The sequence below is a fragment of the Amphiura filiformis genome, chromosome 12, assembly GCF_039555335.1.
Source record: "Amphiura filiformis chromosome 12, Afil_fr2py, whole genome shotgun sequence".
In the NCBI taxonomy this organism is placed as follows: domain Eukaryota; kingdom Metazoa; phylum Echinodermata; class Ophiuroidea; order Amphilepidida; family Amphiuridae; genus Amphiura; species Amphiura filiformis.
In genome coordinates, this window is record NC_092639.1 from 20,941,172 (window position 1) to 20,962,885 (window position 21,714).

At 37.5% G+C, this 21,714-nt stretch overlaps 1 protein-coding gene across 1 annotated transcript; it reads left to right on the top strand.

The window, feature by feature from the left end:
• Positions 1–2,206: 2,206 nt before the first annotated feature.
• Positions 2,207–20,318, top strand: LOC140165931 (uncharacterized). The gene is made up of 5 exons (XM_072189273.1): positions 2,207–2,226; positions 7,525–7,600; positions 9,362–9,613; positions 17,642–17,912; positions 18,813–20,318. The coding sequence occupies exons 2-4, from the start codon at positions 7,526–7,528 to the stop codon at positions 17,717–17,719; spliced, it is 405 nt and encodes a 134-aa protein (XP_072045374.1). The 5' UTR covers positions 2,207–2,226; position 7,525; the 3' UTR covers positions 17,720–17,912; positions 18,813–20,318.
• The last annotated feature ends 1,396 nt before the right edge of the window (positions 20,319–21,714 follow it).

Here is a 21,714-nt window from a genome sequence, read left to right on the forward strand (position 1 = left end):
GCTAACAAATCTGATCCTGTTAATGCTAGTGAACACACTGACCAATACCAAGATACTGATGTGGAAACCATTTCAGAACAACTATCTGATACAGCTAACTCTGATATTGAATCTGATCATGAAGTTCATGCTGATGATGAGCCAAATCCTTCTGAAATTCCAAATGACAACACAGAAACAAACCAAGATGGTGATGATGATGATATTACTAATACATCTGCCCCACTCATGTCATTCTTGCAGCCAGTTGACTTAGCACAATATCTTGCAGATCACTGTGATGATTCTATACTTAGTCTTGCACCTGCAGAAGGCAATAGACCAGTCAATGTTCTCAATGTAGAAGCAGAAGCATTCCCAGCTCAATTTCCTGATGCCAAGAATACAAACACTGAACAAAGAGACATAAAAGTTTCCCCAAGCAGATATTTCAATGCAAGACTCTTTTCTTCTGATAGTCGTTTTGCTAGTGACCCACAGTACATTTTCTTTGCCCAGTATGCAACCGAAGTGAACATGATAACTTCCCAGATATCAATTGCCATGAGACAAGGACATACCAAAACTCCTGATGGAAAACCTGTCACACCTGAAATACTTGCAGACAAAGAACAAGTCAAACAAATGATTGAGAGAGATTCAGGATTTCGATATTTGAGACAGATAAGAGGAACACCATCATACTGGGATGCAACACTCAAAGATTTATTTGCAATGATTCGTCAAATTGGTATTCCAACATGGTTTCTAACGTTTAGTGCTGCTGACCGTAGATGGATAGAAATTGATAATGCAATTCTTGAACAGCAAGGCAAGCCACCACTTACACCTGAAGAGCACAAAGACATGAACTGGGAAACCCATTGTGAACACATATATTCAAACACAGTAACCCCAACTAGAATGTTTGAGCACAGAGTGAAAAAGTATATCAAAGATGTCATTAAATCACCGGCCACATTCCAATTCGGTCCCAAACCAAAGCTCACACTGATGAATATGGTCTGGGATATCGGGGGAGCAGGGTTAAGTCGTGTCAGTGTGGGTAAAGTGTGTATGGTGAGTTAAAAATGAAACAGATCTAATGTTTCATCCTTGGTTCTCAAGTACTACTATTATAAGGCGTTAGGACTGCATGAGGATGTCAACATGATCAAGGGGTGTTATGGTAGTTAAAAGGGGTGGGTTAACAGGTGTTATGGTTAGTTAGTAAGGGTGTCGGGGTTGGTGAAGGGGTGTCAGGGTGGGGTTAGGTGGGTGAAGGGGTATCATGGTGGGTGAAGGGTTGTCATGGCTGATCAAGGGGTGTGATGGTGGGTCAAAGGGTTTTATGGTGGTCTAGGAATCACTAATTGCAGGTACTTTATATTTTGAGGGATATATTTATGCAATGGTTAAGCAATAACATATAGGGCCTACGTCACTTATAGTATGTCAATGTTAGTTATTGATAAAACTAAAGGTGAAGGTGAAGGGGTGTCAATGTCAAGGTGTGTGAAGGAGTGTCAGGTGGATGAGGGGGTGAATGGGGAGAGGGGCATGTGCTCCATGGTTGAAGGCATACGGGTATGTGCCACCGTTATGAGGTACTTTTTCAGTGATTTATGTATATCGATAGTTTGTTTTTCAGTGGAGACCAACGCAAGCGATGAGCAGCGGCGGATGCCAATAATGAACCACTCCATCGGCTTGACCAAAGCAGGGATATGATCCCAGTCTACCAGTGTTTTTGGAATGTAGGAGTTAAAAATCATTTTTTCAGAGTACAAATTTCCCTTTCTCTTCTTCCCTTTCCTTTTCTCTTCAATCCTTCCCCATTTCTCTTCTTTCCTTTTTTTCAGGCTTCTCCCTTAATTCCCCCTTCTCCCTTTTCCTCTTTCTTTCCCTTTTTCTCTTCTCCCTTCCCTCTTTTTTTCTCCTTCCCCTCTTTTCATCACCTTCCCTATTTTTTGCTCTACTTCCCAGGGGGGCAGCTTGGCCCCCACTGGCGGCAAGCAGTAGAAACATAGATTAATTAAACACATAGATATGTGCTGTGCCCTCTAAGCGTGTACTCGAATTCAGCTGGCGCGCTACCGGTACAGCGTTCAGAGCTAGCTGGTGACATCGCTCATCTTACGCGTGAAGTTTAATTTTTTTTTGTTTAGGCCTACGCTTACATGGGACCAATTGACTGTGGGTCGAGTTGGTTTAGGCCGGATTCAAATCGATATCGCATTCTGACATGTGAGTATTCTTGTGACAGTTCGTCATTTATTTTAATGAATATTACTGAATTTTAGTGAATTAATTGATAATGTTATATTTGAAAAACATTACGGCGTATTGTAGATGATATTAAATAAGTTTAATGTAGCTTGAACGTTGTTAAATGCATTAAAATGTACGATTTTACTTCCCGATTCACCCATGCATATTTATTGCATTGGCCATTGAATGCGTGGTGATCACTGGGGCACTGCTGACTGCATCATCATCGATTCATCATGCATGCATGCATTGCAATGATGATTGTCACGGCGGTACATGCATGTAATGATGTATGCACGTATGTATAGACACAGTCTGGGATGTAGATCATAATACGTTGTATTGCATTTACCCCCTGTGCGCGATTAATTTTTTCGTACATCATATTTTGTAACGCATACGGTACATGTAAAATTTAGACAATAATAACTGCGCACCATCTATTTTGAGGTCATTGACTGTGTGAAATCGGAGGGTTTTGTTTTGGGCTGAGGTATTTTCCCGAGGGAGCGGTAGGCCTACACACCGACATTGCCTGGCTAATAATTATTTGGTGCAGCAGAGACACTAAAATGAATAGGCCCCTACACGGGATCGATACACATGAATTGCTGTGCACGATATTGACAGGGGTAGCATTAACCCCCGATGGGGGTAAATTAAAAAAATATTAATTTTTCACCCTCTATATTGGGAATATGTGCAAGCTCAGGGGTGAACTCTGACTGAATTTTAGTGAATTAATTGATAATGTTATATTTGAAAAACATTACGGCGTATTGTAGATGATATTAAATAAGTTTAATGTAGCTTGAACGTTGTTAAATGCATTAAAATGTACGATTTTACTTCCCGATTCACCCATGCATATTTATTGCATTGGCCATTGAATGCGTGGTGATCACTGGGGCACTGCTGACTGCATCATCATCGATTCATCATGCATGCATGCATTGCAATGATGATTGTCACGGCGGTACATGCATGTAATGATGTATGCACGTATGTATAGACACAGTCTGGGATGTAGATCATAATACGTTGTATTGCATTTACCCCCTGTGCGCGATTAATTTTTTCGTACATCATATTTTGTAACGCATACGGTACATGTAAAATTTAGACAATAATAACTGCGCACCATCTATTTTGAGGTCATTGACTGTGTGAAATCGGAGGGTTTTGTTTTGGGCTGAGGTATTTTCCCGAGGGAGCGGTAGGCCTACACACCGACATTGCCTGGCTAATAATTATTTGGTGCAGCAGAGACACTAAAATGAATAGGCCCCTACACGGGATCGATACACATGAATTGCTGTGCACGATATTGACAGGGTAGCATTAACCCCGATGGGGTAAATTAAAAAATATTAATTTTTCACCCTCTATATTGGGAATATGTGCAAGCTCAGGGGTGAACTCTGACCCTCTACTTTTGGACCTTATGGGGGCCTACTCCTACCCCTGACTACACTGCAAAATATTTTTCACCCCGAGATTGAATTTTCACCCCATGTATTTGGATTTTCTGCAAGCTCGGGAGTGAAAACACAAGAAAACAACCCCTGACTTTCAGGCCTTAATGCTACCCCTGTTTTGATATCAGAAGAAAATCTTCGGATACCGGGTTAGAAAATGATGAATATCTCCCGTAAATGATTTCGTCTCAAGAAACCAGATCTGGTCTCATACACTTGAAAACACGTGTTGAACAGATATGATACTGATAGTCGTTAGTTTGCGCTTTGAGAAACGGCCGTGAGTCTTGAACTCAAAATCTGACCAAAATCGCTAATTTTATATTGCGTGGGTCCTGGACTACAGCGCGCAGGCTATAATCTGCACTCACTATTCCAGTGTAGGCAGTATGACCATTGACCGCAATGTCGTATACAAGCTTACTCACACAGCGAGAAATCAATTACCCCGGCTATTGTCAGTAGCCTTAGTCAGGTCACTTGGCTAATTATATGCGTCTCATATTAAGGTCGGAAAAAAATGACCTTTCGTGGCTGTGGATTCAACCTACCATGGCGATTTCTACCATGGAGATATCGGGGCGATGACACTGTGCGGTAGCTCCCGTGGAAAAATACAGAGGCCCAAAACAAAACCCGACAATTTCACACAATAACCACAAAATAGATGGTACAAATTAGTTATTATTGTCATTCATTACCGTCGTGACTTTAGTAATATCAACAATAATGATGAATGAACAAAAAGTACAACTCCACCTTCACTTATTTATAAAATCAATTATAATTGTGAAATAATTAAATGCCCGGTCTAGTCAAAACAAATCAATAGTTGTTTGTAATAGTTCAAACCAAATAAAGAAAATAAAAGATAATTAATAATTAATAATTAAAAGTCACCTTGTCCCTTTCTCAAAATCTTGAACAGGAAACTAATAATCAAGTGCGAAGGGCCTTAAATGAACAGTTGATATTTCAGAAAATCTTATTTTTTCAGTGAGTTTTGCTTTATTCCGTGTTTATCAAATACGGAAAAAAAATCAAAATTCACAAATATGATGTACGAAAAAAATAATTGCCCCCGGGCGTTTATCACAAGTTGCATTGTGATGTCAGTGATCTGATGATAGCCCGAAATTAAGTCCGATTCAGACTCCACATCGCCCTGCATGCCCTGCGAGGATGTGAAATTACAACGTAGGCACAATCAGGTGGTGGCCGCATTGCATTCTCTAAATTCAGTAAATTTTCATCGTCAACCGTGTAATTGAATGGGATTATTTTGACATTTTAAAACGCTTGAAATATCACAAACAAATAGGCCTATGTTGATAAATAATATACAAGCTAAAACCGTTGGGGTTCGATAATGAACCCCACAAAACTAACCGACTATATATTGGAAAATGCCATACAGCCGGGCGGTTTCACAAATTGCCAGCTCGATCATGTCATCCGCCGCCTGGGCACAATCAAACTTCTAACAAAATTCAACTCCATCTTGGACCGAAATTTACACTGCGCTGAGCTCGTAAAAACGTGGCTCAGATTTCAATTTTTATAGCATCGCATCACGCTGCAATGTGGAGTCTGAATCGGACTTGAGACATCATGACCCTAGGCTCTAAAGAAGATGTCAGTGGGAATATTTTGGTCAACGGACATTTGAAGGCTATTAATGTGTCGGTGATCCCAGGGTGGTGAAAATGGTGATTGTGGTGATTATAATTTATATGACAATCTAAATCATGAAAGTGTTATATGTATGTACTTAGGTCTGTTCATATGGAGTACATGTACAACAGTACATTTTTCATTACTTCTGTGGTCTAGGGCCAGTGTGCAAATTAAGAAAAAACAATCAGGTCATCCAGCAGATGAACAGGTCATGAAATCTGGTCATCCACCAACATCCGTATTATTATTTAAAATTTAAAATTTTAATTTTTGGCAAGTTAAATTAGAACTTAGCAATTAAAAACACATTTTGTTAAAAATCAACCATGAATGATCCTAGCAATTAGCTCTAGGTCAAGTAACACTCCAACAGAAAAAATATTAAATTTTTTTATAGAAAGTATGGGATTCTAACGGATAACCTGCAGTGAATTGCTGGTCGTCCACCAGCAAATCTGGGCTTCAGGATGACCACTTAATTTGTACACTGTCTAGTGTCTAGGGTATGTGCTTGTCAGCAAGGTCTGAATTTCAGCGATAATCCAATGATCGATTCTCCCAAAGATTCATGCGGGGATTCTTGTAAATAGATTTGTGTGACTCTTAGTTTTAACGCTGCACTTTGCGTTGCGTTCCCCATATCACATTTTGATGTTCAATGTAAGGTCCACGCATTTTCAAGTACATGTACTAGTATTTAACTTAATTGCAATGACGCAAAGCAGTATTTTGCAGTATAATGTAGTGCGGTACTTGTGGAGTCTTCAAAAAAATTTGAACGTTGATGTGCCATGCTGACTTTCCCTCTACTTTTGCTGTTTTTGCTACATGTACCCATCAGTATACCAATTTTCAACAAAAAGCACCAAAAGATTTGCCATAATTGCCAAAAATGCACCCAATTGGGTGAAAACCCACCCATCGATAAAAATTGGTCCCCCAAAACCGTGGCACATCCCTGTAGGCCAATAGACCTTTTTATATCAAAGTTTTCCAAAGTGATGACCCAGTTTTTAAAAATGGGTCATCATACGCAGTTCTGGTGTTGAATTTGAGCTTGATTGGATCCATTTTTGTTGATTGTATTTTTGTCTACTACCCCTGTGGTTTTGGATTTTTACTAGTGCAGTACAGTGAACACCATTCTGGTTTACATACATGTACTGCATTAGTTTTTATACTGTCTTTGTCTTGTTCAATAAGAAATAATAAAATGAAGTAAAACATGAGTGAATGTGTGAGTTACTTTTTCTTTTCAGCCTTCATGGTAAGTATTCAAACACAATAAGTACAATGTATATGGAATGGATACATGTCCATTTTAAAGATTTTATGTGCATGAATTTTTTCCATGATTTAAAATGATGTATGCACTTTTCTTTTTAAAATTTGAACAATTGTTTCAAAGTCACAGTCATTTAACAAACAAAAAAATCTTGTTGTTCATGTCATATGTACCTAGCTCAAATTATTCACATACGTTGATATACAGGATGCTGCAAATATTATATGGGATGGACAAATTATATTTTGTTTCAAAAAGTAGAAAATGATATTCCACTCAAGATTTTTTTACTATGTTACAATAAAAACTTTTTTAGATGTGCCACAAACATTTTAGGCTTTCAAAAAAAAAGCAAATTTGTAATAAGGAGTTATGTTACAATGTATATGACCGGTACACACGGTTTTCAAACAAATTGCAGTCCAAACTCGGCCAAGATCCAATGTGATGATGACATGATTCAATTAGCCAATCAGAATCCCACTTCTGTTTTTACGTAGCGCCAGTTCGGCAGACTGCTGAAGTACCTTGCTAAATATTATAGAGCCTATTGATAGACAAATAAACTACAGACGATCACCAACTGGCAAAGTCCCAGCATCATCAGTTAATGAGCAGATCTACAAAAAAACCAGTAAATCCTTCAAGAAACCAGACTAGTCTATTTTTATGGAACACACTTGTATGTTGAAAGAATAGCCCCAATATCTTACTGCATAATTTTTATAGTTTGCCGACATGTTACTTATATAAAACTTAGTAAAGCTGGTAAAAATCAGTTTCTATATTGTGGAATGCAAAATTGTAATTTCTTCAAATAATTTCTTCATACAGAATGCCATCTAAAGAGCAGAAGAAGAGGCAAGCGAGAAAGAAGAGGTATGAGGAGGAGAAGGCTGAGAAGCAGCAGGTAAGTCATAAGGCCTTATGTGTTCAACTTCATTCCATTTGAAATTCATACTCCACCTGTCTTACACACGGGTAGTGTCCAGGTCTGAGAAATACATTGTACAATGTACATAATACATTTTGTCAGGGAATGTAAGAAACAAGAAAAAATAAAGAAAAGTATTATACATGCAAATAGCAGCTACATGTAGCATAAAATTTTCCTTTTGTGTCCATATCTGTGGGATTTGGGTTGGGAGAAAATCTGGGGATTAAGGATGTGGCCACAGCAGAGTAACATGAGGAAATAATTTTGAATTTCTGGAAGAATAAACAAATATCCAAGATGAATTGTATGTTATCATGTATGAAGACAGTAATTGGACATAATTATGTTGATATGCTACTGAGATTTGTGGGTTCTATTGAAAGACAAAATGAATCAAACTCTAAATTGCCTACATTTTTTTTGTATGTTTTCCAAATTAAATATCATACTAATTATGTGCAATTCTCTTTTCTATTTCTTTCACATGTCAACCTCTGGATAACCCCTGGATATCTACACGTAACCAAACTTGTCTGTGTGTTTAACTTGGTGCGGAACATACAACTACTCATGTCAACCTTTGATGTTGAATAACCAACCCTGTCTGCATGACATGCTTGATGTTAAACCCATGACTCCTGGATATCTGCACGTAACCAAACTTGTCTTTGTGATCTATTTGGTGCGGAACATTCTACCTTTGATGCTGAACAATCAACCCTATCTCCACGGCATGCTTGATGTTAAACCCGTGACTTCGCTTCCATTCCCTTCCATTATATTACATTCCTTCCCTTCCTTCCATTCCATTTCATTCCCTTGCCCTCCCTTGCATTCCCTTCCATTTCACTCCCTTCCATTCCATTCCATTTGCTCCCATTCCCTCTCATCCCTTCCCCATTCCTTTCATTCCCTCCCTCCTCCATTCTATTCCATTTCATTCCATTCCAATCCATTCCCTTCTCTTCCCTTTTCTTCACTTCATTTTACTTTTATTCCTTTCCCTTCCCTACCATTCTATTTTCCTCCATTCCTTCCCCTTCCATTCCCACTCATTCACATCCCCTTTCCTTCCATTCCCATCCATTCCCTTCCATTCTCCCTGCCTGCCGTTCCTTCCCATCCGTTCCATGCCCTTCCATGTCACTCCCTTTTCCCTTCCGTTCCTTTCCCTTCCATTTGCTTACATTCCCTCTCATTTCCCCTTTCCCTTCCATTCCCTCCCTCCATTCTGTCCCATTTTATTCCCTTATCTTTCCTTTCCTTTCCTTTCCTTTCCTTTCCTTCCATTTCATTCCCTTCAATTCAATTCCCTTCTCTTCCTATCCCATTCTTTCCATTACACTCCATTTCCTCTCCTCTCCTCTCCTCTTATTATTTTCTCTCTTATCCTGCCTTCCCCCTCTGTCTACTCCCTTGTTCTGCTCTCCTCTGCTTTCTTCTTGATGTCAAACCCAACGTCCTTTCTATTTCATTCCCCTCCCATCCCATCTTCTCACATTCTCCTCTCTTCTCTTCCTCTACTTATCTCTCCCCTCCCCTTACCTCCTATACTCTCTAATGCTCTTATCCCTTTTCCTCACCTCCTCTCCTCTCCTTTCACTTCTCTTCTCTCTGTCTTCTCGTCTCCCCCCTACCTCCTCTCCTCTCCTCTGGCATTTCTACTTCCTCTCTGCTTTCTCCTGGCATTTCTACTTTTGCCACCATTCATTCCACCTGCTGCTCACGCAACAGGGTCTTCCGTCATGTCTTCATAGGGGTACTAATCCCCCTGGCGAGGCATGTCCTACTACATGTTGCGTGGCATGTAGTCTCGAAAATGTCGAAAATCAAAGTCTTACATCAAACCAAGAACATGCAAGTGACGAGAGAAGTACAGACTGTGAACCAGTTACTGAGACATTGCATCAAGCAACTGCTATGACCACTGCAGAATTATGTCCACCTGTGAATGATAGTACAGTTCATGAAAGTGCCGATGAAATTGTAAGTCAAAATACATCTCAACATGAATCTAATCAAACTAAGATCAGTGTATGTAGCAATCAGAATTCGTCAACCATTCCACAGACTCGATCCACACCTGCTTCATATGATTCAAATAGCAGCAATGATAATGATCAGCCAGGGTGTTCTTTTTGGTACAAAGATGATACTCACAAAGCAAAAGTTCAAGCTAGAAATAAGAAATACTATGCTAAAATCAAAGAAAGTGCATGTGCTAAGAAGAAAGCTACCTATGCCATAGATAAACGCAACATACTGAACCAAAGGTCAGACCACTATGTAAGGAATAAGGATGTTGTATTAAGCAAAAGAGCAGACCACTATGCAAGGAACAGGAATGTCGTATTGAATCAAAGAGCAGATCAATATTCAAGGAACAGGAATGTTGTATTGAATCAAAGAGCAGACCACTATTCAAGGAACAGGAATAACGTATTGAATCAAAGAGCAGACCACTATTCAAGTAACAGGAATGTCGTATTGAATCAAAGAGCAGACCACTATTCAAGGAACAGGAATGTCGTATTGAATCAAAGAGCAGACCACTATTCAAGGAACAGGAATGTCTTATTGAATCAAAGAGCAGATCACTATGTAAAGAATAGGAATCTTGTATTGAAGCAAAAGAGAGAACAGTATGCAAAGAATAGAGCTTATCTTTTGATGAAACAAAACAAAAGGTATCTTGAAAATAAATCGTCAATATTGATGAGAAAGAAACTGCACTATGCAAGGCACAGAGCTTTACTACTTATTAAAAGAAGTATCAATTACATGAGAAACAAAAGTCAGATTTTGAACAAAAGGAAAGCAACCTATAATCAAGATCCTCAAAGAAGAATTAGACAGATCCAACAGGCAACATCTTCCCGCAAATCTTCTAAAAGTGACATCGATAAAGTTATCACAAAATTCAAGACAGAAATACAAAGAGAGAAACCCATACACAACTGCATTATATGCAATCGCTTATTCTTCCGAGACCAAGTTGTTCAGTTCAATAAATTGAAGTACAGCAAGCCTAGACTCCTAGCAGCTATGCCAGTAGCCACTGATTATGATAATTTGCCAACTATTGCATGGATTTGCAAAACCTGTCATAACAACATAAAGGATCATAAAGTACCAACATTGTCACAGGCCAACAAGCTAGAACTGTGCCCACAGCCTCCAGAACTGTCAGAATTGAACATTCTCGAAAGACACTTGATAGCACCTGTCATTCCTTTCATGAAACTTGTTCCTCTGTACAAAGGTTGTCAAAAAGGTATTCATGGCCAAGTTGTGTGTGTAAAAGCAGATGTTCAAAGTACAGCTGAAGCATTGCCACGTCTTCCTACTGATGATAGCATTGTTCGAGTGAAATTGAAACGTGCATTGAAGTACAAAGGTCATGTCATGTACAAACAAGTGTGTCCTAGCAAGATAAGAAGTGCTCTTGATGTCCTCAAGCAAATAAATCCAGTGTTTAAAGACATTGAAGTAAATACTGAACAACTAGATGCAATCCATAATGATCCTATTGTTGCTGATGAACATGTTGATCAAAGTACTGAATCAGAACCTGAAGATATTGAAACAGAGCTAGCTCATAGTTCCAATTTGACAGATGAACAAGACCTAGTTGAAACTGTAAACAACATAGACAACTCAAAACAGCCTCCTTGTGATAATGAGAATGATGCTACTAATGCTAACAACAAATCTGATCCTGTTAATGCTAGTGAACACACTGACCAATACCAAGATACTGATGTGGAAACCATTTCAGAACAACTATCTGATACAGCTAACTCTGATATTGAATCTGATCATGAAGTTCATGCTGATGATGAGCCAAATCCTTCTGAAATTCCAAATGACAACACAGAAACAAACCAAGATGGTGATGATGATGATATTACTAATACATCTGCCCCACTCATGTCATTCTTGCAGCCAGTTGACTTAGCACAATATCTTGCAGATCACTGTGATGATTCTATACTTAGTCTTGCACCTGCAGAAGGCAATAGACCAGTCAATGTTCTCAATGTAGAAGCAGAAGCATTCCCAGCTCAATTTCCTGATGCCAAGAATACAAACACTGAACAAAGAGACATAAAAGTTTCCCCAAGCAGATATTTCAATGCAAGACTCTTTTCTTCTGATAGTCGTTTTGCTAGTGACCCACAGTACATTTTCTTTGCCCAGTATGCAACCGAAGTGAACATGATAACTTCCCAGATATCAATTGCCATGAGACAAGGACATACCAAAACTCCTGATGGAAAACCTGTCACACCTGAAATACTTGCAGACAAAGAACAAGTCAAACAAATGATTGAGAGAGATTCAGGATTTCGATATTTGAGACAGATAAGAGGAACACCATCATACTGGGATGCAACACTCAAAGATTTATTTGCAATGATTCGTCAAATTGGTATTCCAACATGGTTTCTAACGTTTAGTGCTGCTGACCGTAGATGGATAGAAATTGATAATGCAATTCTTGAACAGCAAGGCAAGCCACCACTTACACTTGAAGAGCACAAAGACATGAACTGGGAAACCCATTGTGAACACATATATTCAAACACAGTAACCCCAACTAGAATGTTTGAGCACAGAGTGAAAAAGTATATCAAAGATGTCATTAAATCACCTGCTGAACCTATTGGCAAAGTTGTTGACTATTTCTATCGCACAGAATTCCAACAGAGAGGTTGGCCTCATATTCATATGCTAGTTTGGATAGAAGATGCTCCTGATGTATATGATGTATCAGATTGTGATATTGTTGAATTTGTTGACAAATATGTATCATGTGAACTACCATCTGAAGACGATGATCCAGAACTCCATGAAATTGTCAAATCATGTCAAATGCATAGCAAGAATCACACCAAATCTTGTCGCAAAACAGGCAAAACATGTCGCTTCAACTTTCCCAAACCACCTTCAGAACGAACTTTCATAGCCAGAAACTTAGATACATATGATGATTCAGATGATGATGAAAGTGATGATGACACTCCTGATGAATTCCATGTACTTGATGAACAAGGTGAGGCAGATGCACAAAATGAAGCTACAAATGTTATCGAGAAAATACATGATTCTCTAACTGATCCAGATACAGAAATATCAGATAATACTACTGTTACTGAAATATTTGATGCTGCAAATGTTTCACAAGGAGACCTAGAAATGGCACTTATCACACTCGCATCACGATCCACAATCTATCTGAAAAGAAAACCTGCAGAAGTGTTGATCAATAACTACAATCCTCACCTGATACGTGCTTGGAATGGCAATATGGACATTCAACTTGTACTTGATGCTTATAGTTGTATCAAATATATTATGTCATATTTAACCAAATGTGAACGTCAAGTAGGTGATCTGTTGAGAAATGCACAGAAAGAAGCTAGACAAGACAATAGTGATGCTGTTACAGAGCTCAGAAAAATTGGAAATGTCTATCTGCACAGTCGAGAGTTGAGTGTTATGGAAAGTATATACAGAGTATGTAGCATGCACTTGAAAGATTGTACAAGAGATGTAGTGTTTGTACAGACAGATCCAGATGGTCAGAGAATATCACTACCATTATCTTTGATGCAAAACAAAGACCCCACAGATCAAGTATGGATGACAAATTTGCTTGAAAAGTACTATGGCAGACCAGATATACCCAAATTCAGTAACATGTGCTTAGCAACATTCGTATCGAAGTTCCGCTTTACATCCAAAACTGTAAACAGAGCTACAACTGATGAATCTGATGATGAAGAAAGTTCAAGACGTACAAGCCAGAGCTATGATCTTGAATATCTTGGTAGAGATCTTGGGAATGCAAAAGAACGTGTAGGCAAACCTGCCATCATACGCTATCCAAAGATAAAGCTTGAAAAAGATCCAGAAAAGTACTACATGAACATCTTACGTATGTACTTGCCACACAGTCACATTGAGCTCAAACCAGAAGATTTTGACAGTTTTGCATTGTACTATCATACTGGGTATGTCAGAACACAAGATGATGTAAAGTCAGTTAAAGAGATAGTGAAAGACAACATGAAACAGTATGAGCCTATCAATGACAAAATAGATACTGCATGGGATCAAATGCAAAATGCAAATCTCGAAGATGCATGGGCAGCACTAGCACCACAAGCTGAACAAGAACGACTTGATGGTCTTGAAGACAAAATCATGTTGAGCAATGAATCTGATGATGATTTCAATGAAATTGAAATTCCTGAACTGCAAGCAAATACATCCAAGAAGTGCAATGAAAACTTGTATCGATCACCAGTTGAAACTATAAGATCAGTTCCTTCAGATGACCAAGTTGCAACAATGATCAGAGCTCTCAATGATAAACAGTTACAGCTTTTCAAGTATGTTCACCCATGGTGTATGAAAAAATGAACGGCGAAAATCCAGAACCTTTCAGAATATTTCTCACTGGTGGAGCTGGCACAGGCAAATCTCATGTAACAAGATGTATCAGATATCATGCAGAGAAAATCTTTGACACCTTGCGTGAAACTGAACAAGAAAAAACAGTACTAGTTGTTGCACACACTGGCACAGCTGCTTTCAATGTTGAAGGAGAAACAATTTGTTCTGCTCTGAATATCAGTATACATGCAACTAAAGATTACAAGCCATTAAGAGAAGAGTCACTCAATACCATGCGTACAAAGTTGAAACACCTGCAGTTATTAATTATAGACGAAATCTCAATGGTTAGCAAAAAGCAGTTGCAATATATTCATGGTAGACTACAGCAAATAAAGCGAGCTTCTGATCGTTCATTCTTTGGGAATATTCCAGTACTCGTTGTTGGAGATTTCTATCAAATCCCACCGATCAATCCAAGCACTCCACTGTGTGTTCCAGATGAGAATCCATTGAACATGTTGAATGATATGTGGACTGACAACTTCCAAATTTGTGATCTCACACAAATCATGCGTCAGCAAGATGATCTTGAATTTGCTCAGCTACTCAATCGCTTACGTGTACGAAAACGACATGATGCTATGAATCGTTCTGATGAGGAAAAGCTTATATCACGAACTGTTGGTTCCAGAACAGATCTGATACCACCAAAGGAAGCACTTCATATCTATGCAACCAATGTAGATGTTGACAATCATAACCAAGCTATGCTACAATCTCTACCAAGTCAAAAAATCATTATTCTTGCTCTTGATATGAAACAAACTGGAGGACAAAGTCAAATCAGAAAAGTCCCATACAAGTCTGAAGAAATTGGCAAAACAGTGCTACAATCTCAACTATCCTTGGCAGTTGAAGCTAGAGTAATGCTGACAACAAATCTAGATGTACCTGATGGTCTTTGCAATGGAGTCACTGGCACAATCAAATCTATCCTACCTAATGATGATGCAAACAGTCAACCAAGTGCAATCTATGTACAATTTGATAATGCAAAATGTGGTGCAAATGCAAGGCAAAAAAGTCCACTACCAAATGAATATGCTAACTGTGTTGTCATAAAACCACATCAAGAAAGCATTGAAATCCAAGATGAAAATGGACATCAAACTAGAACACGTAAGCAATATCCATTGAAACTAGCCTGGGCAATTACTATGCACAAAGTTCAAGGACAGACAACAGAACAAGCCGTAGTCTCGTTGAAAGGAACCAGAGCATGTATGGCCTATGTAGCAATTAGTCGTGTCACACATCTTAGTGGTCTGTATCTGAAAAACTATGATGCAAAGAGAATCTTCTGTAATGAAAAGGTTCACCAGTACGTATCAGAGATGTTACCATGTGATCTTTCAGTTGCTAACCGGATTCTGCATACAAATCAGAGAGAGCATTTCATTATTGTCCATCACAATGTACAAAGTCTTGCCAAACACATTGATGATATCAAAAGTGACTTTGAAATTAGCAAAGCTCATGTAATAGCTCTATCAGAAACATGGCTCAGTACTGTTCATGACAAAACTAACTATGAAATACCAGGATATCAACTTGTTGCTATGACAAAACCACCTGAGCAAGCTAGAGGCAGAGGTACAGCAATGTATGTTCATGAGAGTGTTCCATTTACTGCACTACCACTTGAAGTAGATGAATGTGATATTCTTGCAATAAGAACCAATGGCATCCCATCTATGGTTATCATGACAGTATACAAACCAGTTAGTACAAGCATTACTGTGCTTTCCAATGTGCTGAACAACTTGTGCACCCAGATAGAGATTCTAGATGTTGATTATGTTGTTATTCTTGGTGATTTTAATCATGATCTTCTCAAGAAACCACCAATTGATGCACTACAGAGATATCACCAATTGATAACCTCTCCTACCACTGCTAAAGGAACTCTTCTTGATCATGTTTACATCAAGCCAATCCCTGCAGAATATCAGGCATCAGTATTAGCCTCACATTTCAGCTACCATGAGCCAATTTCCCTCTCTGTTAAATTGTAGATTTTGAAATCAAATGTACCAAATCAAATGCATTATATCATGTAATCCATTGATATGTGTTATTCTCTATCTTTATGATGTAACTATGAAATGTGGCTAACTTATCAATTATATTTATATCAAATTTGCTACACAGATCAACGATATTGAAGAATAATTCGAATAATTCAGAAAAACATCGATAAACACTTGAAAAATGTAAGTGGCCATAGAACAAACCAAGATCTACAGTACCAAATATGCATCAGATTGCAACCATCATAGCAGACTTGAATCTCCAAGCACAACATTAAGGTAATAAGCTTTAGTGCCAAGCAAATGTCAACAATTGTTATACTGAGTATTGAGCCAAACCCAAAGGAAACTTTAGTGTAGCACAATGCAAAAGTTAAAGTTAGTTTTAAACTTAAGACAAGCAAATCTGAATTGTTATGCTGTGTATTGAGTCAAACCCTAGATAGACTGTTAAGCATTGCACAATGCAAAACTTAAACAGTTTTAGAACTTAGTGGCAAACACATTTCAACACTTGTTATGTTGAGTATTCAAGGTAACCTCAAGGAAATTGTTAAGTATAGCACAATACAAAAGTTAGTTGATCTCAAAGCTTAGTGGCAAACAAATTTCAACAATTATACATGTACTTCCAAGTCCTGAGCAAGCAATAGCAAGCAAATTTGGACAATTATAATGCCAAGTGCTGAGTTTAAATACAAGCACACTATTAAGCATAGCACAATGCCAAAGTTAAAGAATGTGTTAAACCTTTTATATAGCCAAGCAAATTTCAACAATAATTATACGGAGTAAAAAGGAAAATGTTATAAAGATAGCACAATTACAAAGTTGAAGAAAGATTAGTAGTGGCAAGCAAACAAATAATAAACTCGGTATTGAGGCAAAGCACAAGAAACCTGTAAACTGTAAAGCATATAGCATAATGACAAACTTAACAGTTTATTGTTAACAAAATATCAATCACAGTTGCTAAATGAATATTCACCAACATTTTAATGCCAAGCCCAGTTTTACACAGCTTGTTACCTCAATGCTATTTGGCTGAATTAAACATGTTTAGCAGAATGTTACAGTAAATTATACGCTTCTGCTTCAAATTCATGTGAACAGTAAAATACTAACTTCATACCAAACCTCTTACAACCACATTCTTAGGAGAAGGTAAGTGTCTTGTTTATTAATTTTTATCCCCGTCACTCCGGGCCGTATTATATAACAGGCGCATGCCTGGGTAGGGAAGAAGCAGTGTTACCAAAATTTGCATCACTCCCTCATGTAGCTATGGTCTCCTGTTCTTTTCCGTTTAAATGCATTTCTATATGAGGGTAGCTATTGAAGAACATTGTTGTCTCATCAAAGCCAATTTAATTCAACATTTCTTTAAGGCTTAGTGCCAAGCAAACAGAATATCAAGCTTATTTCAATATAGAATACTAGTGTTAGAAAATGTCCGGTGTATTTTGATATAACATTAGTATGCTAACTTTCTACAATGTCAATTTTTATTTCTGTACAGAATGTGAACAGACGGAAAGCCTATGGAGAATATGAACAGAATATGAAACCTATTTGTTCAATGAACCAACTAATATGATGCAAAACACAAGTAGACGAAGTCTCCAAACACCAATGCACAATGTCACACCTGTCATTAGAAAGAAATGAACTCTGTGAATTGAAAAATCCTGGAGTCATCAATGCCAGTATACATTAAAGATGCGCTGCAGCATTTCAGGGGTACTACGTGTACAAGTGTGCATCACCAACTAGTTTCCCTTTTTCACAGCGTAAGTAATAGTATATGGTCTTTCATTTTTTATCCATCTAGCCTTAGCCATAAGGGGGATTACAATTATTCCTTATATATGTCTGTGTCCATGTTCATCAAATTCATTAGGGTAGTAGTCATCTGATTTCAAGTAACTCCCTGGGGGATTACTTGTGGGATACGAACTGCTCTATTTCGAGGCTTGAGACCCAGAAAGCCTCAACTCTCAATCACCTGTTCCCACAAAATGAACATAAAGTCGCCAGGGCACTATAGAAGATGCAGTCCATTAACAATGACAACATTCAATAGAAAACATAAGAGATTGTGGAGGAAATATTCATTTTTGAAGACCAAAGCAAGGAGCCAACTTTATGCTCATTTTGCGAGAGCTGAGTGAGTTACGGCTTTCTGGTTCTGAACTGATGATTTCTTACTGAAAAGTAATTCAAATGCTCAAATAGACTCAATTTGCTCACCATTACTATTTGGGACTGTTCAATATTTACAGCAAGGAGGATTGGGAGTTTTGAGAAAAAAATGACAAACAAGTCCCCCCTCGCATCCCTGGACATGTTTTGGATTATCCCCTTGTTTTCTTTCAAAAAATAGGATTCTCCCACTTCTTCCTCTGCATTGTCTAAATATTTATGGTACATTGTACTGCTGTATATTAAAGTGGCATTTAAAAAAACCTTTGCAGTGAGATATATTTGCAATTCTCATTTTCACAATTACTCAGTTTTGCCTTATACTGTCACTTGCAATACATTATTACATAATATTCATGAGGTGCTTTGCGGATGGAATTCAGCAAAAATAAAACCCTCACAAAAATGATCACTTCTACAGATATTCCACTCAAATAGGACTAAATATCTCATTTATAATTTTTTGATTTACCTTTTTTTTGCCACAGACAACCTTGCAAGAGAGACCTTCCACTTTCACTGCTGACATCAGAGACTTTGAACCTAACCAGTTCCGGACAGGCTATTATGTATTTGCAATGGCAGACAAAATGGCTAGTTTACAAATTACAGCTGAGGACACCTGTAACAACCTACAATTTGACTTCAGTCATCGCATCACTTAACTCTGATAATATGTTCGTAATTGACATGACTGATATGTTGGTAACTCACTTTTGGAAGCATTTATGTTCATATCCTAAACACTTTTTGGATATCAGAATTACTGTTACACTTATTTGGAATGAACATTTAGGAAATATTGTTTTATATTTTTAGGCTTTGTAGAAGCAAAATAAGAACTTTCGACCACTTGCCTAGCATCATGCTAGTGAGCCATTAACCACTCACCTTTCAAATCTAGACGGCAAGGCCTGTTCTTCTAGTTTAACTCCAAGCCCTACATTTGTGGCGGGTAGTAATGTAGAGTGCGTGTCCTCATGTAAATATCTTGGTAATATGATTGACACATTTAACATTAACTGGGCTTAACCTATGCCTTTTAATTGGCATACATGTATTGACTATTTGATCAAAAGAATAAATTGCAGAGAAATTTGCAAAAGTTGATACGGACAATTTGATAGAACAGGAAGCTGGAAGTATCTTTGGCGTGTCATGGTGGGACTTTAAGCTGTCTATACTTATCTATTGAATAAGAAGCTGACTGCTGTGATGGATGACTCGGTTCAGTCACTCCACGATCATTCGCTTGTCCTTCACTGTGACTAACTGATATCTCTTCTCATATCTCTTCAGGCTGTCAGACTTCATAAATGTTATTAGTACTACTAAATGTAATGGATATAGATCTTCATCTTTAATACTGCTGTGTTAGTATGTATTTGACGAGCTTGTTTCCAAACGATGTTTAATTCCACAACCACATGTTTCTCATTTACTTCTGTGATACAGTCATAATTACTTTGACAAGTTTGACATTAGCAACAATGAGTTGCACCATCAGCAAGCCATTATTTACCACAACAATGCTGCTTAACAATATGCAGACTATTGTTCTCATTTGGGAACCAAAGGCCTCACACAGTATTGTTATTGTCCATCCATCCACTGTTTTCTTTGTAATGGTGCATCCAACTGAAATTACTATACATGTATAGCATCACAGCCCATTGCAATATCACACAAGTATACCAGAAACATGTGTTTGTCGACTTAACATGGTTTCGAACCAAGCTCTTCATTTATGTATGTACTAATTTGTTTTATATAAGCACTCATGCATGTGTGAAATTTGCCTTGTGCATCTAGTTAAAGCCATGTGTGATTTGCTCCACAGCGACGCCATCATTTTTTCTTGTATTTTTACTTTTTGCATGATTTAATGCCCAGTGGTGTATTAAAATACCACATGAAAGACTAAGCCTAAAGTGTGTTAATTACAGTAAAAGTTAAGTTTTATCTTAAACCCAGACAGAGATCTATGGTTTTATTTTTATTATTTTATTCTTATTTTTATTTATGGCAAATCACACATTATTGCTTTGAAAATTACTTGACTTGGCCTACACAACAGTTAAATGCTCCATGTGGAACTGAAAAAAGAATAAAAAACCATTTTCTGTTTTCCCCCTACAATAAAAAATATTTCTGTGACATATTTATCTTAATTTTATAGACTCGGGAGTTTGTTTTTCTTGAAGGAAGAGTCCAACTCCCTCTAAACTCAAGTTCACACATTATTCTCCCAGTTGTGCTACATGAATTGGCTGTCTGTTGTCTGATATTTGGCCAATAATGCTTATCAATAGAAAACTTGTAAACTTCAATCGGTTTCATCACATCAATTTCATAGTATTTGAATATATATGAAAGTAGCAGGGCCAGCGATTAAAGTCTTTGACTCTAGTGCAAGATGCGGGTCCCCAGTTCAATTCTGAGGATGTATATCAACAAATACAAAATTATGTCGGCTCTCTCTCCATTGCTGCATTTGAATTCAGGGCAGATTCAGTGGATGACAAAGACCTCACAGCCAGTTCTGATCAAGGTAATGCCTAACTGTCTTTACAGCCTATTGACTGGCCACCATGGACGAACACCATGTCACATTAAATGATTCACTCAGAATAAATAAAGAATAAACAGTTGTATCCAAGATTGGAAATCACCAATCTCATACATATGTTTTATTAATAAATGTTTTCCTGAAATTTGATGTGAACATAATATTGTATGTGGAGTTATTATGGTTTTATAGATGTGTTTCCAAGAGAAAACCATTTAGAATAATTATGTACTTTTTTGTACTTTTCCATGTATCTTTGTTCTCCTTTACTCTGTTATATGCATTGAAGCCTGGCATAATGCACTTAAAACAGACCCCTTTATAAATATTGCTTGATTTATTTGATTGACTAAAGTTAACTTTTTATTTCATTCAGTACATATCCATTTGCATATTTTCACCTAAATTTATTTAACTATATTATCTAAATGCCACACTTACCAAGCTTAATTTTAATAGCCTTAATCTTGATAGCCTAATACAGTATAACACCTAATATTGCATATTTAAGTATTAAAGACAACAAAGTAAAATACTATATATTTTCAGCAATAACTGCAATACAAAATCATATCAAATTATAACAACCCAAACTTTAAAAACCCGTATAAAAGGAAAACTAATGATTGTGAATTTTCAACAAATAATTTTAAACAATCCACGAGTACAAGAATGAAAAGGGAATAAAAGAATGTAATTTTATCAAATATGTGATGATATAAAAACTTGAATAAAATACTATTTATTAAACTACAATAGAATATATAATAGTTGAGTCAATTATTTTGTTGTAAATGGTATGTTATACTTCAGAGCTCCCT

What these genes read in the sequence shown, in the direction of transcription:
- LOC140165931 (XM_072189273.1), top strand. Translation starts at nt 7,526, where the DNA reads ATGCCATCTAAAGAGCAGAAGAAGAGGCAAGCGAGAAAGAAGAGGTAT. An exon ending in AGAAGGCTGAGAAGCAGCAG is followed by an intron (nt 7,601 to 9,361) that starts GTAAGTCATAAG and finishes CTCACGCAACAG; the next exon opens with GGTCTTCCGTCATGTCTTCA. An exon ending in ATGAAAGTGCCGATGAAATT is followed by an intron (nt 9,614 to 17,641) that starts GTAAGTCAAAAT and finishes ATTTCTGTACAG; the next exon opens with AATGTGAACAGACGGAAAGC.